Below are 14,372 nucleotides of genomic sequence, written 5' to 3' on the forward strand. Positions count from 1 at the left end.
GGAATCATAACGCCGGCCCAGTGGCCAGTGGAGTCGTAGATGTTGAGCCCTATTGGGTGACGTTGGCTTAGGCGTTCTCCAATGATGAATCGTGCAGTCTGGACTGTTCCGTACAGGAATGGGTCCCAGGACTTCATGTCCGGCGACAAGACATCCGAACTGAGGGGTACTGGATGGTATAGCATGTAACGGCCCAATGGTATGGGCGGGAGTGAGTCATGTTTGTACGATCCGCGAGATGTGTTACGCGTCCAACCTTTGGGAAGCTCGCCTTTGGCACTGGTTGCAAACTTCTCCCACCTGTAGTAGGAGTTGTCAATGTCTTCCATTTCGCCCGAGCTAGTACTTCGCTTTCTTCATTGAGCTAGGGGTTCACGGAAGGTACGAAGTTTTGGTCGAATTGTTGGATCCCAGTCACCCATCTCTAATGCACCTTCCCAACCAAGCCAAGACCAAGAAGGGAACATTCGTCTTCTCCGCCCAACCTCTCCAGAATGATGCCATGTAAGTGCGATGTCAAAGGCAAGTTCGGGAAGTGCGTAGATAAATCCCCCGGGGAAGGAAGCGGAAAACACGTTGATAATGGCACTGAATGCTTTTAGTGAGTCTTCCTGATAGGATAACTCCCGCCCTGAGAACCCAAACCACAGTCCTATGAATTGTGGTACATCCGGCGACATGGTGATCGAAATATTGTACCAAGGGAATGAGGCCTTTCGCTGTTCGTACCAGGCATCGTATAATAGGCCCCTCTCTTTTCCAACACTGAGATGTTCACCGTGCCTCTTGCTCAAGTCGGTCTGCTCGTCGAACTCTTTGACTTGGCACTCCCATTTGACGGTTTGTTGGAAAAGCACCATGGCTCTTTTTGACAAGGCCCTTTCTTGAAATGTCCATGCCCTAGTATGCCACTTGCTCCCTCTCTCTTCCTCTTGCCAGATGCAAAAGCTTATGTCCTTGAAACGAAAGTAGGGGTCATAGTTTCGGGGACCAGAAGTGATTTGAATGCCCCTGAGACCAAATTCAGCATCAGTTCCTTCGGCGGCCACGATGGTAAAGTATGCGTTCGCATATATTGAAGCCATTCAGGAAATATTGTGTTGCATAGAATTTTCGTCGTCCTGGACAATGCATAACCGATCTACCCAGAGGAATGGGATTTCTAACTTCTCAGTCAGGAGGATCGCATCTTTCACTGTCATTGAAAGCGCTTCCCAATGTCGTATGAAAGACCCAGGCACTTCCAGTTCCTGAAAATTGGCTTTAGTGGCCTGGAAGACCGTGCCTGTGTTGCCCTATACGTACGATAAGGCTGTGTGTCTTCTATCGGACGGATCTGAAGTGAGATTTCTATTCTTAATGTCGATGAAAACAATGTTGGAAGGGAGAGGCACGCTCATATGGCGTGGCAGCTGATAGCAGGCACCATGATGATGAGAATCACAGTATGTGATCCATTCTCCGAGTTTTGAAAGGTCAATGTGCTGTTGATGTACTGTCGTCCATGAATCTGGAGGAAGCAGATGTAGAGTGCCGTGGTTATGGTCTACGCTTGCTCCTTGGCGAATCCGTGCAATCGTCAGAAGGTTCACAGTAAAAAAGCGTTATAATTACCTTTTCATGTGCGCATTTTCCTCTATTGCAAAAATCAGAGCAATATCCTCGAATTTCATAGCATACCTTTTCTAGGCACTGCTCCGGTTCACAACAAAGGCTAAGTTCACCACTACGGTTGCATGCTAATTTTAGCATGTATTCTGGCTGAAATGGCGTCGTCAAGCGATGATTCTCGAAGTACTCTACTATCTTTTGGCATGTTGAACAACGTTCAGCTGTCAGAAAATGATGCCACGGTGCAATCGCCATAGAGCGGTGTCGCTGGAAGAAACCAGCCCAGTCCCGTACCTCTTCGGCAATTCTACTACAGTTAAGGCAAGGATCCATTTCGTGAGCGGAGCTGGGTTCAGGCGGGACCGAGAGCGACATATCATCCATCGCTCTTCCTATTTCGTCGACACCAAGGCATCTGCTCCAAATTGAATTTCAAATGAGTCTTTAGAGATGCCATATGTCAGTCTCAAAGATGTGAGATGGAGGATTGCATGCGTTGATGGCTGCCTGACTGGCAGGACTGGCGAGGCTATATTCATGGCGCGGTCGGCTACAGTTGCCTTCTATCTCTTCACTCCATCAAAGTGCTCCCAGTCTCCTAGTATCCTTCCTGCACTCTAGCAACCATCAAAACCGCCGCTAATTCTCGACCTGTAGATACAAACATGCCAGGTGCAATTGATCACTAACCCACCGGACTTTCCAACTCGAAGGTGGATGAATCCGACGTCCTTATGCACGTGACTTCCGTAGTCTTTCAGATTACGTCTATAACTACTCCCATAAGATATATGGGCTCCGCCCCCCGAGTCGAATGCAACCAAAGATTCACTTTTAAAAAGGCCTTATCCAAGCTATAAATGTCAACGAGTTTGGCTGCCCACTGTTACTGATTGAGACGGGTCAAGAGGAGGACAAACTTGTGGCTCAAATGTAAATGATTGAATCATTCCTGGAATTGAAATCTCCGTCATCATCTAATCATCCCTAATAATGGTAACCCCATAGCAAAAAGGTATCATCATCCTATAACTCCTAAGCCCTCTCCCCGTCAACCCCCTCCCCTTTCCCGCTTCCCATCCTCAAGCAGAAAACAGCTTATTCTCCACCCGACTATGCTCCAAATCCTTCTCAATCTCCAGCGTCCCGTCCACATCCACCACCCCCTCCTGAGTGCCCACATGACTATCCCGGTACGCATCCAACTCCTTGCCCTTAAATAGATTCAGATAAATCGGGAAACTCCACGCAACCACGAAGAAAGAAAGCGGTACCACCATCGCCTTCCGTGTACCAATCTTATCCGCCACATTCCCCAGAATTGCGGGCACGACCGCGCCACCAGACACGGACGCAACGATGAAGGAGGCGCCGCGCTTCGTGTGCCTCCCCAATCCACGGAGCGAGAGCGTGAAGATAGTCGGGAAAATACACGACTCAAAGAACAGCACCAGCATCAGCATAGCCAGCCCGCCCCAATTCGCATGCGTCGAGCCGCCCGTGTTCACCGTGATCGCCGCGATGATAAAAATCATAATCATGGTCTGGTACGCGAGCAAGATCCAGCGCGGCTTCGTGAAGTACATCAGCCCCGCAGCGGAGAAGCGGCCGATGGCGAAGAGCGCCTGCGCGACGGCGTAGAAGTTGCTGCCCTGCTGATGCGCCTTGGTGACATCCAGATCCGGGCGGGCTTGCGTGAAGTAGTTGATGAAGTAGCCCGCGATGCCGACCTGCGCGCCGACGTAGCAGAACTGGGCCGCGACGCCCCAGAAGAGGGTGTACTGCTTTCGCAGGGGCTTGTCGATGTAGCCGGTGGCGCCTTCGGTCATCTCAGCTTGGTCGGCCATGTCTGCGTCCGTGATCTCGGGCAGGGGCGCGAAGTAGAAGACGACGGCGAGGAGGCCGACGAAGATGGCGATGCCGAGATAGACCCACTGCACCGAAGATAGGTCTTGGCCGTCGGTGCCGACGTTCTTGAAGATCACGTAGGAGGCTAGCACGGGTGCGACGACGGAGCCGACGGCTTGGAAGGACTGGGAGAGCTCGAGACGAAATTCGGACCACTTGGGGGGACCGCACACGGCGATGTAGGGGTTGGCGGAGGTCTCGAGGGTTGAAAGACCGCTGCCGACTATGAACATGGACCCGCAGAACCCGCCGAAGGAGTGCTTCACGGCGGAGGGCCAGAACATGAGGCAGCCGACGCAGTAGATGCTGAGGCCGAGCATAAAGGTGTACCGGTAGCCAAATTTGCGGACAAACCAGCCTGAATAGGTCAGAGGGCCGATGAAGTATGCGCTAAAGATGTGAGATTAGCTGATGGTTCTATGATCAGAACTAAGGGATGAGACATACCCAAAGTAGGCGCCTTGGAGGCCAGAGGACTCTCCCTGCGTGATGTGCAGGGCGACCTGGAAACGGGAGTTCAAGACATCGAGAAGACCGTACGCGAAACCCCACAGGAAGAATAGGAGAGTCACGAGCGCCACGGGAATGATGGATTGACGGGTCGTGATTTGCGAAGCACCAGTAACCACAGCATCGCCGACGCTCTTGCGGCGGGTATCAAGAGCAACCGCTTCAGCGGCTGAGGGACGTCGGCTCTGTTGATCGTGGATGTCGGTGAGAGAAGGCTCCCCGCCTTTGAAGAACTTGGATAATCCCATGATGGAAGTGAGGAGCAAGGATGAAGTGCGGGGAACAGAAGCTGGAGAAGAGATAAAATGGACACTGCTCAATTGTGTGGGGAAGTGACGATAAAGTGGAGCTACCAAACTAGGTGGACCAAGGTTTGGATACCCCAGAAATTGGAGAAGCTGGAGACTGGAGCTGATGTCTGGTCGACCTGGAGATCGTGACAGCGGTATATATACTCCACTGCAGACTTTGGGGTAGAAATAGCATTACGTCCTACCTCACACGCGCCTCACGCCATGCCTGTCTCTCCGCCATGCGCGCTAGCATCTCAACAGGCCAGGATGCACCATCTCGTCGCCCTGATCCATGCTGACACGGCATGCAGTCACACCCATCTCCCAACTCGGCGTCGTCTTCACAACACCGGCAGGATTTTCAGATGCCGCCGTCCAATAGCCCCGATGCCTGCGACGGCGGCGGGAGGTTGCGGTTGAGCAACGGGAAGATGTTCGGGAGATCCCTCTTCGGCAGCCAATCAGTGTAGTAGAAGCATGCAGCTAGGCCGTTCCATCCACGGTGTTGCTCAACTGCCGGGGTTCCTCCAGAATGCTCTCCACAACGGCACCCCAGACTGCCCACAAAAAGGGCCTTCTGCTGCTATGCAGTGTCTCCATTGTAACCTCCACACGGAGCTTCTAGCTGCGTCGACGTTCCCCGTGGAGAGGGGGCAAGAATCATCAAAACCTCCATTTCAAGGTTGTTAGGTGGGAATCATTGAGGGAGCCCCATCAGCGAAATCAGTGTGCTACCACCTACGCGCATAACTGCCCAGATTGCCGTTCCGCAAACCCATGCTTCAGCCCATCGTCATGATCGCGTTGGGTCGCGGCAAGACATTGATGAGATGTGCATGCAGCATGCGCCCAGCCTGTTAAAACTCCCCGCTAGAAGCCCAGCGCATGGACCTTGCTGCGATGCTCGCCTCGAAGTGTGGTCTAATGGGAGCACTCTCGACAGCTAGTCCCTAGTTTTCCAGCCTCGCGTGACCGATGCGGGGGACTGGAGAGCCGCTAGCTGCAGCTTCGTCATGGAAATGAGGGGTGCGGAGAAGCATCCTCGACTCAAGATGCTCGAATCGACACCGCCAAGCTGGTAACGAAGGAGTGGTGAATGGTGAGTGGATGTGAAGGCGAATCTGGCGTTGCGGCTGGAGCTGGCTCGATCCGTCTCGAGTGAGGTGTGGCCATGAGGGAATTCGAGTCGAAGTGCCGGCCGCTGGAGATGCATGCAAGTCAGCACGGCCTCCCGAAGTTCTCCCTCGAAACCTTCCGGAAGCTTTTGTTTAGCCAATCAAGAGCAAGAAGGGGAAGAATGGTCTTCCACCTGCGCATCCATACCTGAGCCTGTTGAGATCTTGGGCATTGTCGCCACCACACAGCTGTGAATAATCCCGCAGGTTAGCAGCCTCCATTGCCGGCTAAGAGCTTCTGGGAGATGTAGACGGCCTCTAGCTCTGGTGCCCAGCTGCCCCGAAATCGGCTGCCCTCCTCATGGTATAAAATCACAAGGCCCGATAGTCGGCCCGTTCCATAACTAGCAGACCATCTCCGTCCCACAAATATTGAGAAAAGAGCCTAGAAGGACGCTAGAAAAGGGCCTTCCGCGGCATAGATACGCACTAAGGTCGAAACGGTCGCCGAATTAACGCATCCGGTATTTCTCCAACCGGTTTATAGAGAGGCTATCACACCATTTTGTATCGTAAGACGTGTTCTAGGGTTGCTTATATGGAGGCGGTGAGGAGACCAGAGATGAACAACGGACGGTCACGTGACTGACCGTTGTACAACCCTTCCACATGACCTGATTCCATCCCCCCTCTTTATGTCAAACCTTCAGTACCATGTATGGAGCGAAATTTGGAAAGAGAGGTATTGTGTGGTCTTTTCTGAATCCGGCAAACTTGCTAGACGGGAACATATAAGACCCGAAATAAGATGAGTGCCATAGATGCTGCTATTTAGATTCCCTATATTCGGATAATAATGTCGCATAAGTCCAACAAACCGAAAATCGTATCGTGTCACTTCCCCTATGCAGCACCGAGCGATACTCCGCCTTCCATTCTCTTTCTCTTCTAAAGACAACCATTAGATCGACGACACCTCCTTCTCTGCAAGCTCATTTCTTTCTCGTACACTGGCAATAATACAAAGAATCTCACTACGAAAGGTCGTTTCTCTCTTTCATCTCTTTCTACGTTTCCTGCTCTTACGGATCAAGGCACCGGCGATCTTCTTCTTGTGCGACTCCGTCGTAGCGATTGCAGCATATCGGCGGCCTCTTCGCCTAAGGTTGACGCATTTAGTAGCATTCACGCCAATCTTAGAAGATCGCAAGCGTATGCTTACCCGATTCCCGCCCGAGGCCGGACCCGCGCTCCACCGTAATCGGATTGCTGTCGACTACCTGGACACTCGAGCCGCCGCGAGATGAGACGGACGGCTCGCTGGTCGGGCTCCGGATGCGGATCAGAGTGACGCGGATGCGCCAGGTACCTTCACCACAGATGGCGAGGTCGGGGAAGGAGACATAGCCGACGCCCTGGGAGTCGGTGTCGTCCTCGGCAAAGGGGTGGATGGAGTCGAAGACGCGGCCAGAGAGCAGAGCAGTCAGATCGACGGGGTCTGTGGAGTCGTTGATGGAGTCGGAGGTTAGGGTTGCGACGGCGAGGAGGTTGGTGGGATCTAAATCATCGGTTGTGTCGGGGTTCAGACTGCGAAGTCGAATTGTTACCGGGGGTTGCAGTGCGGTGCCCAGACGGGCGGTTGGTGGAGGTTGCACGATGACATCCATAGCATATCTCGCCTCTCCGTCGATTGTTGTAGAAATCTGGGGAGAAGATTGGTGAGGCGGGGGGTGGTGGTTGGCCGGCTCTCTATAGCGCTGGTTTCGTGGTTCCACGTCGTCGTTAGTCCTGGTCCGCCGTGGTCGAGGTCTCGATCTCTCTCGCGAGAAATCGGGGTTAACAGCTCTAGATCGTACTGCAGTTTGAGTCCGTCTCGCAACGTCAGCCATTGGGTTGTCTGTGTTGGAGTTGGCTGCAAGTCTTGCGGAACGTCTCAGTGAACCGTTGGTTCTTGATACGGAGACGGAGACGGCCTGGCGAGAAGTCGATGCGTTTCCTCTTCTGGAAGTGCTGCGGGTGAGGTTGAGATTTCGTCCTCGTCCTCGGCCCCTTGGCATCTGATGAGGGGGTAGGCCTAGTCGTCGCTTAGCAAGTTGTTCAAGTCCGTGAGGCGATTCCTAGGTCATGCCGTCATGCCGACGGACGACCACGGGAACGAAGAGACAGAAAAAGATGAGAGCAAAGAGAAAAGACGAAGTGGTGCAGCTGCCAGCTCATCCGGAAGCCCACACGCTTCACGACGAATGGGCAGACGCGCCAGATAAAGGAGATTTGGGATCCACGGCGCGAGTCAGCCATTCCTACAACTGTGCCTCTTCTGGGAGTGCGAAGTCGACGTGATAGTGACGAGTGCCATAATGAAGGGTTGCAGCTGATCCAGGGCCACATATAGAGCCCTTTAATCTTAGCAAGAATACGTCTGATAGCAACGCATGCAGCTGGACGACTAAGCAGGTGACGTTTGTCCTGAGGCCACAATCAGGAAGGGAATGGCCAGCCGGGACAACTTTCTCGCGGCACGGAGATCATTGTAGGGGCGTCAATGCGGCCCAAAGAGTGCCCTCGGCAAGCGAGTTGTTTGGGGGTCGGCTGGAAGCAGCAAGGCGAGTGCAGAATACGGCGGTTGAAACGTGAGCAGTGAATGAAGGGGAGCGGCCTAGCAGAAAGCAGCCACGCAGCGGGAGGCCATTGCATTGACGTTCCCGCTCGGCCTCCCTGCACGGCAGCATCCCGCCGTTGCCATGTGGAAGCGGGGATGGGAGTATGGAACGTGCAGCGGCGCGTAGCGAAATTGTCTCCAAGACTCAGGAATCCGCTCACCTTGGACTCCAACAGCCTCCGCTCCAATGCCCGTCACAGCACTCTCGCTCTCCCCACTTAATATTCGGACCCCAAGCTGGCACGAGTGCTCACCAACGCCCGGTCTGAGCTCCGCGACCGTCTTTTTGGGCACTCTGATACGACGATGCGACCTGGCCGATTTCGGGTGACACGCGATGTTAAGGGCGTCGGACTGCGGATATCAGCCACGAAGTGGTCCGTTCCTGATGCGTGTGCAAACGCCTGCCGTTCTCTGGAGTCGGTTATCGCGGAAGTCTGCCCGTGCGTATCGACCTGCGTTCATGGATATGTTAGCCACTAGACGACACTCAATTCTAATATCAACCACCTGCTGACCGCCTGCCGGTGAAGATGACCGTGTTGCCTCCGATGAAGCTGACATAGATACTCCGTAGCCGAATTGGCCTTGACCCACCAGCAGGGGGGTGGCGTGCGAAGGAGAGATCTCGGGACGAACCTTTTTTCGGACCCCTTTCGACGACAGCGAAGCTACCAGCCGGGTCAAAGTCCGGAGAGGCCCGTAGATCGTGGGCTTCGCTGCAGATTCTGCACGTTTGGCGCCGCCTCGACGTGTTGACCGCTCAGAAGTAAGATGAAAGAGTTCTCTCAGATGAAGTGGTGGCTGCTGGGACCAGTACCGTGAGAGTGAACCGAATACGCAGGACACACACGTTGCTCCATCATCAGAGGTCTGCGAGTCGATTTTATACGTCTTTCCTCATGTCACGAGAACATGAGGCCGCTTCCGCTCCTGGTTTGTGTTGCAGTAGAGTCCTAGGGCTTGCCGCCCTCCCCTATTGGTCTTCCTTTTCTTCCTCTTTCTGATAGCTTCCCGAGTGCGTCGCTCACATATGGCAAGACTGATTCATGTGCCGAGTGCTCAGCTCATTGGAGCCACAGCGTCGGGAGACGGCGCTGCTGGGGGTGCCAGAAGTCAGGAAGCAGGTGGCTTCACCGCTAGATACCTGTCCAAACATTGCCGCATGTCTGGCCGCCGCCTTGCTGCACGATGGCGCATCCGATCAGGAGGGACGAGCCACTGGCACATTCCAGGCGTCCGGCTTCCCATCCACATGGAACCTTTTCTGCAGCTTGGGAGACGCCACCACCGTGTTGCCAATACCAGCTCTAAGGGCCGCATTTCCTGGGGGTCCTCCTGTCCCACCAGCCCTCTGGGATGGGTTCCTTGTCTTATTGGTCTCATTGGAGCATTCCCTGGCTAACCCGAGTCTCTGCTTAAGCCCTCAACTGTGTCGGATCTAGACACTTTGGATGGGGAGATCACTTACTCAATAGAAAGTGTCTTGGGCCGATCCCTGTGACATAAAAATCCCAGCCATGCCCCGGACCAACCTGTGGTAACGCAACAGTCTCTGGTCCCCATGACACTGCAGTTTGGCTTCAAGATCCTGGCCACTTATCGCCTACTCGCAGACTTAAAAGCAAAAAAACGTGACAGGTCACATGGAGTTCAACTCTCACAGAATTCTCCGAGCAAAGATATCCAATCAGAAGCAGTTCTAGCATTTGTGATGACGGAAGCATGCAAGGTGCCATTTTTCAAACAAACGCATTTTATGCCTTTCCATGTAAAGCTCAAGGCCGACATCTTTACTTCGCTCTCAAAGATTCGTGCATAATCGTGGCTCCTGGCTCATCCCGCCGACGAGCCGGGATTCATTTTCGTTCCCTGCTAATTATTCGCCCTGCCTAACATGCCGTCCAGGGTAGTCGCACATGTCTATGGCCCATCAAGATGTCCCACTGTCTCGTAATAGCGTGGGTTGCATCATCTTGATCTGTCCGTCACACCAGATCCATGACTGTGCAGCATGGCAACAGCAATCCGATTACCGGGCGATTGGGTCCAGGACCGCTCTCCAGCGTAGCGGTAAGATCGCTGTGGGGGTCGCAAGACTTTCACAAGGTCTCCGTCGTGGCCTCCTGCATAGTCCCGTCTCAACATAGTCTGGCTGACCCTTTCAACTGCTCTGCTTTGGATCGCGGATGCAGCGATGATCCTGAATTCCAAGAACGCCCACGAGCGACATGGGTAACCCCACTTATCCGGAAATCCAACCTCAATTACTGGAATAGATAATTCCACCACAGTGATACTGCACCTCATCAATTTCTTAAGAATTCACATCCACGTCAGGTGGACGGTATCAAGCGGCCCACACACCTGTCTCCACTTTCCATGTGCACAGGAATGAAAATGGACAATCGCCTCTCCGATGCCAACTGATCGAAAAGAAGGTCGTGAAGTGGGATTGAAGGGAGCTTCTTCGCAGCGAACCCCACGATGCAGCGATCTCTTCCCAACCCTACTCTCAAGTATGCCAGTGGTATTCTTCATACTACCGAACCCGTCGTACTGTCCATGCCACAGCCTCGGAGCTTCGTCTGAATTCTGAAGACTCTGCCACACACCGAGCACATGCACACCTGACACTGGCCAGATATGGAAATCTTCAAGTACCAGGACATCCCGGCTGCTCACCCACAGCGGAGGCTGTGAAGAAGCACAAAGTTGTTGCTGACTCCATCTTTAGAATTCAGAGCATTGCACGACGCCAGTCTGAGACAAGAGACACTTCTCCTGACTTTTGCCCCTTTTCGAAGCTGTGGAGTTCAGTAGCCCCTAAAAGACTCGCGCAAAGCGCAGATGTCCATAGCCAAGGCGTGTGTGTCTCTTGAGTGCGCGGCGCTTCTCTCAATATGTAAATATCTGGCCACGCGCGTAATTAGTGAGGGCTGTGATGACGACCATCTGCGCGGAATTTCAGTCTTGAGTTTGCACCTGAGAGCTCGATCGACTCACTATCAGGACCGACACAGTCTCGTCAATCAAATATCAACTCACGCCCTAGTGGACGCCATTACCGCGAGTCGGGAAACCGGTCTCTCCTTTAGTGCCATTTCCTTCGAGTTCACCCGCTCCAAGCAACTCCGGTGTCTCATCCACATCTCCATTATCATGATTATCGCGCTCGGTTAAGGAGCTCTAGTTTAGTGCGCGCTGATTTCAGGCCAGGGTTAGTTACCTCCTGCTTTGGACCTTAGATTCACATCCGCATCGGCGACTTGATTCTGAATTCCACTTTACCACTGTAGACATGTTGACTTTTTTGCGTTCAATACCTCTTTGTACTAAGAGTTACCGCATCCGGACTGAAAAAAACGGCTCTCACACCCAAGATCACTCAATAGTCAGATGGGCGATGAAGATACCGTACTTCTACCTAGAATAGAAGCATTGATCTACAGTCTGATTTAAGAAACCTATTCCGTACCTATGCCATCTACAGATATATAGTAGCTTTTTGCTCGAGAACTCAGCATTAAGTTAAAAACCATACCAGTTCATGTGAGAACTGCTTTTATGTGAAGAAAATATATGATTGACTTGTGGGTGAATCAGCCTTGAAACCGTCCAGGCTGCCCTTGCCAAAATTGAACAGGGGTTTAACAGCCATCTTCGTGCTTATGTGGAGACGCAGAGGCCATGACCGCCGACATGTTCAATGCTCACCTCGAAGATTCGAGCCTCCCAAAGGATTCTCCTTTCCCATGGTGAATTTAGATGAACCTTGGAAGGGAAAGTGATTAGGGCCTTGGCGGGCCAAGAAGCGGGAAATGACTAGTGGCCGGCATCCCCTCCAGCGACCTCCAGAATGGGCAGCTCAACTCCCACCTTTCCTCCCGAGGCCGACGAGCTTTCCTTAAGCTCTGCACACGCGACCATGCGACTCTAGGTTTCAGCGATGCGCCTCCTCTCCCTAATTGTCACCGACTAGACATCAGTAGACCGCAATGGCGTCATCCATGACCGCGCGCATGTTCTCCAGGAGGGCGCTCCTCCGGCTTCTCATATTCCTTGCGATTGCGTTTTTGTTCAGCTGCACACTATTCCTATGGTCGCATCCGATGATAATAAGGTCCGGCGGCGGCTCTGTGATCTCGCACCACGACGCAGGTGGCGGCAAGAAACCAGCGACGCACCCTATCGACACGTTGATTAAGAAGGCCGAGCGAGAATACCACCGTCTTATGGCCGAGGAGACCACCGACCTCGAATCTACAGCGAAGGCATATCGCTACAGAAGAGGGCGGCATCCACCCCCATGGTTCGACAAATGGTTCAAATTTGCGCAAGACCATGATGCCGTCATCGTCGAGGACTTTTTCGACCAGATATACCACGACCTGGGACCATTCTGGGGGGTAGATGCAGCGAAGATACGGACACAGGCGAAGAACTTCGAACAAGTGGTCATTGTCCGGAATGGGACAACGTCCCAGAAAACGGACAAACCGAGGGATTGGATGAACATTTGGACCGATCTCACCTCGACGATCTCGGAGTGGCTGCCAGACATTGACGTTCCGATCAACGTTATGGACGAGAGTAGGCTTTTGGTGCCCTGGGAGGATATCGATCAATACATGAAGGCGGAGCGCGCGTCGCGGAAGATAGTCCCCAAGCCAGAGGTCATAACGGAGTACGCAGGGCTGCAGAAGCTAGATGAGAATCCCGGGGAGCCATTCGATCTGGACTGGCACGGTGGTAACTACTGGGAGAATGCGCGTGTTGGTTGCGCCCCAGGATCGCCTTCTCGGAATGTTGAGGCCGCGACCAACTTCTCTGGACCTCCGCCTATGCCACACGGGTTTCCCGAACGGTCGTATGAAGGCTATGTCATGAATTGGACGTCTGCAAAGGATCCCTGTCTCCAGCCCGATATCCGCGAAAGCCATGGGACGTTTGTGGAGCCAATCTCTCAGTCGACATCCAAGTTTCTGTTCCCGATATTCGGTGGGTCGAAACTACCCATGAACAACGAGATTCTGCTTCCGCCGGCGATGTACTGGTCTGACGATCCATTCTACTCTGGCGGCGAAGAAGACCACGGAGGTCCTTGGGAAGAAAAGAACCCGGGCGTGATGTGGCGCGGAGCTGCCTCAGGAGGTCGCAATAAGGAAGACACCTGGACACGATTTCAGCGTCACCGCTTCCTGACAATGATCAACGGCACTTCTGTCCAGCTGGCAGAAAAGCATGGCAACGGCGTGGGCAAGAACTTCGTACTCTCGAGCTACAGCACTTACCATTTGACAGCTACTCAGCATATGGATCTCGGCTCATGGCTGAACTCCATCGTTGATGCTGCTTTCGTCAACCTACTGTGTTTTCCACCCTCCGGCGATGAGCACTGCTGGTATACGAACCCTTTCTATCAGACTAAGCCGGGCAAAAAGATGCAGGAGCAGTATGCTTACAAGTATCTGCCCGATATCGACGGCAACAGTTTCTCTGGGCGCTATAGAGGCTTCATGAGATCCACTTCGCTTCCGATCAAAGCGACCATCTACAGCGAGTGGCACGACTCCCGACTCGTCCCTTGGGTGCATTTTGTCCCAATGGATAACTCCTTTGTCGACATCTACGGCATTCTGGATTACTTCATTGGTACCGGTGTCGAGGAGAAAGATAAAGAGGGCAATGTGTTCATTGAGGGTGCTCATGATGAGCAAGCCAAGGAGATTGCCCTAAAGGGACAGGAGTGGGCAGAGCGCGTCTTACGGAAAGAAGATATGCAAGTATATGTCATGAGGCTCTACTTGGAGTACGCGCGTATCTGCGACGACAATAGGGACAGATTAGGATTTATCGGTGATGTTGGATAATGGGTACAGTGGCGCTGAGGTTGATTTGATTTTGCATAAATATGTATATACATATGAGGTTTTGGATACCCGACGAAATGAGAGATGTTTTGATCATGGAATGGCTGTAACTGATATATATCTGTCTAGTATAAGCTGACGCTTACTGACATGGGGCCGTATGACGGTGTGAAAGGGATAGGTCGTAATTGATGTTGATGCGTCCTTCCGAGGCTCGCGGATTGGATATTTCTATGTGGAGCTCTCTATAGATCTAAGACACTGGAAGAGCGTTTAGTACAGCAATATAATATATTTTGCTGTCTTGAAGATAGAACTGTAAGGTCTAGAGTGATTGCTCAGGCCAAATTTTATTGGCACGTGCTTGGGCAGAAACCTCAAACTTCAACCCACTATTGCAAGT

The 14,372-nt window shown here is 52.8% G+C and overlaps 5 protein-coding genes across 5 annotated transcripts; 1 reads left to right on the forward strand and 4 right to left on the reverse strand.

The window, feature by feature from the left end:
• Positions 1-356: 356 nt before the first annotated feature.
• BDZ99DRAFT_522784 (uncharacterized protein) lies at positions 357-1,085 on the reverse strand (the record flags this gene model as incomplete). The annotated part of the gene is made up of 1 exon (XM_033725731.1): positions 357-1,085. The coding sequence occupies one exon, from the start codon at positions 1,083-1,085 to the stop codon at positions 357-359; it is 729 nt and encodes a 242-aa protein (XP_033574119.1).
• On the reverse strand, positions 1,086-1,295 carry BDZ99DRAFT_392516 (uncharacterized protein; the record flags this gene model as incomplete). The annotated part of the gene is made up of 1 exon (XM_033715792.1): positions 1,086-1,295. A coding segment is annotated over one exon (210 nt), but the record flags the coding sequence as incomplete, so codon positions are not given.
• Positions 1,296-2,574: 1,279 nt separating this feature from the next.
• On the reverse strand, positions 2,575-4,449 carry BDZ99DRAFT_465086 (MFS general substrate transporter). The gene is made up of 2 exons (XM_033720467.1): positions 3,967-4,449; positions 2,575-3,909 (listed from the first exon to the last, which is right to left on the reverse strand). Exons 1-2 carry the CDS (start codon positions 4,275-4,277, stop codon positions 2,694-2,696), a joined length of 1,527 nt encoding a protein of 508 aa, XP_033574121.1. The 5' UTR covers positions 4,278-4,449; the 3' UTR covers positions 2,575-2,693.
• A 2,077-nt stretch (positions 4,450-6,526) lies between these two features.
• BDZ99DRAFT_522786 (uncharacterized protein) lies at positions 6,527-7,326 on the reverse strand (the record flags this gene model as incomplete). The annotated part of the gene is made up of 2 exons (XM_033725732.1): positions 6,527-6,597; positions 6,660-7,326. The coding sequence occupies 2 exons, from the start codon at positions 7,324-7,326 to the stop codon at positions 6,527-6,529; spliced, it is 738 nt and encodes a 245-aa protein (XP_033574122.1).
• Positions 7,327-11,990: 4,664 nt separating this feature from the next.
• On the forward strand, positions 11,991-14,250 carry BDZ99DRAFT_465089 (uncharacterized protein). The gene has a single exon (XM_033720468.1). It carries the CDS (start codon positions 12,095-12,097, stop codon positions 13,967-13,969), a length of 1,875 nt encoding a protein of 624 aa, XP_033574123.1. The 5' UTR covers positions 11,991-12,094; the 3' UTR covers positions 13,970-14,250.
• Positions 14,251-14,372: the final 122 nt, after the last annotated feature.

The sequence above is a fragment of the Mytilinidion resinicola genome, assembly GCF_010093595.1.
Source record: "Mytilinidion resinicola strain CBS 304.34 unplaced genomic scaffold BDZ99scaffold_14, whole genome shotgun sequence".
NCBI lineage: Eukaryota > Fungi > Ascomycota > Dothideomycetes > Mytilinidiales > Mytilinidiaceae > Mytilinidion > Mytilinidion resinicola.

What these genes read in the sequence shown, in the direction of transcription:
- BDZ99DRAFT_465086 (XM_033720467.1), bottom strand. Translation starts at nt 4,277, where the DNA reads ATGGGATTATCCAAGTTCTTCAAAGGCGGGGAGCCTTCTCTCACCGAC. An exon ending in CTCCAAGGCGCCTACTTTGG is followed by an intron (nt 3,910 to 3,966) that starts GTATGTCTCATC and finishes TCACATCTTTAG; the next exon opens with CGCATACTTCATCGGCCCTC.
- BDZ99DRAFT_465089 (XM_033720468.1), top strand. Translation starts at nt 12,095, where the DNA reads ATGGCGTCATCCATGACCGCGCGCATGTTCTCCAGGAGGGCGCTCCTC.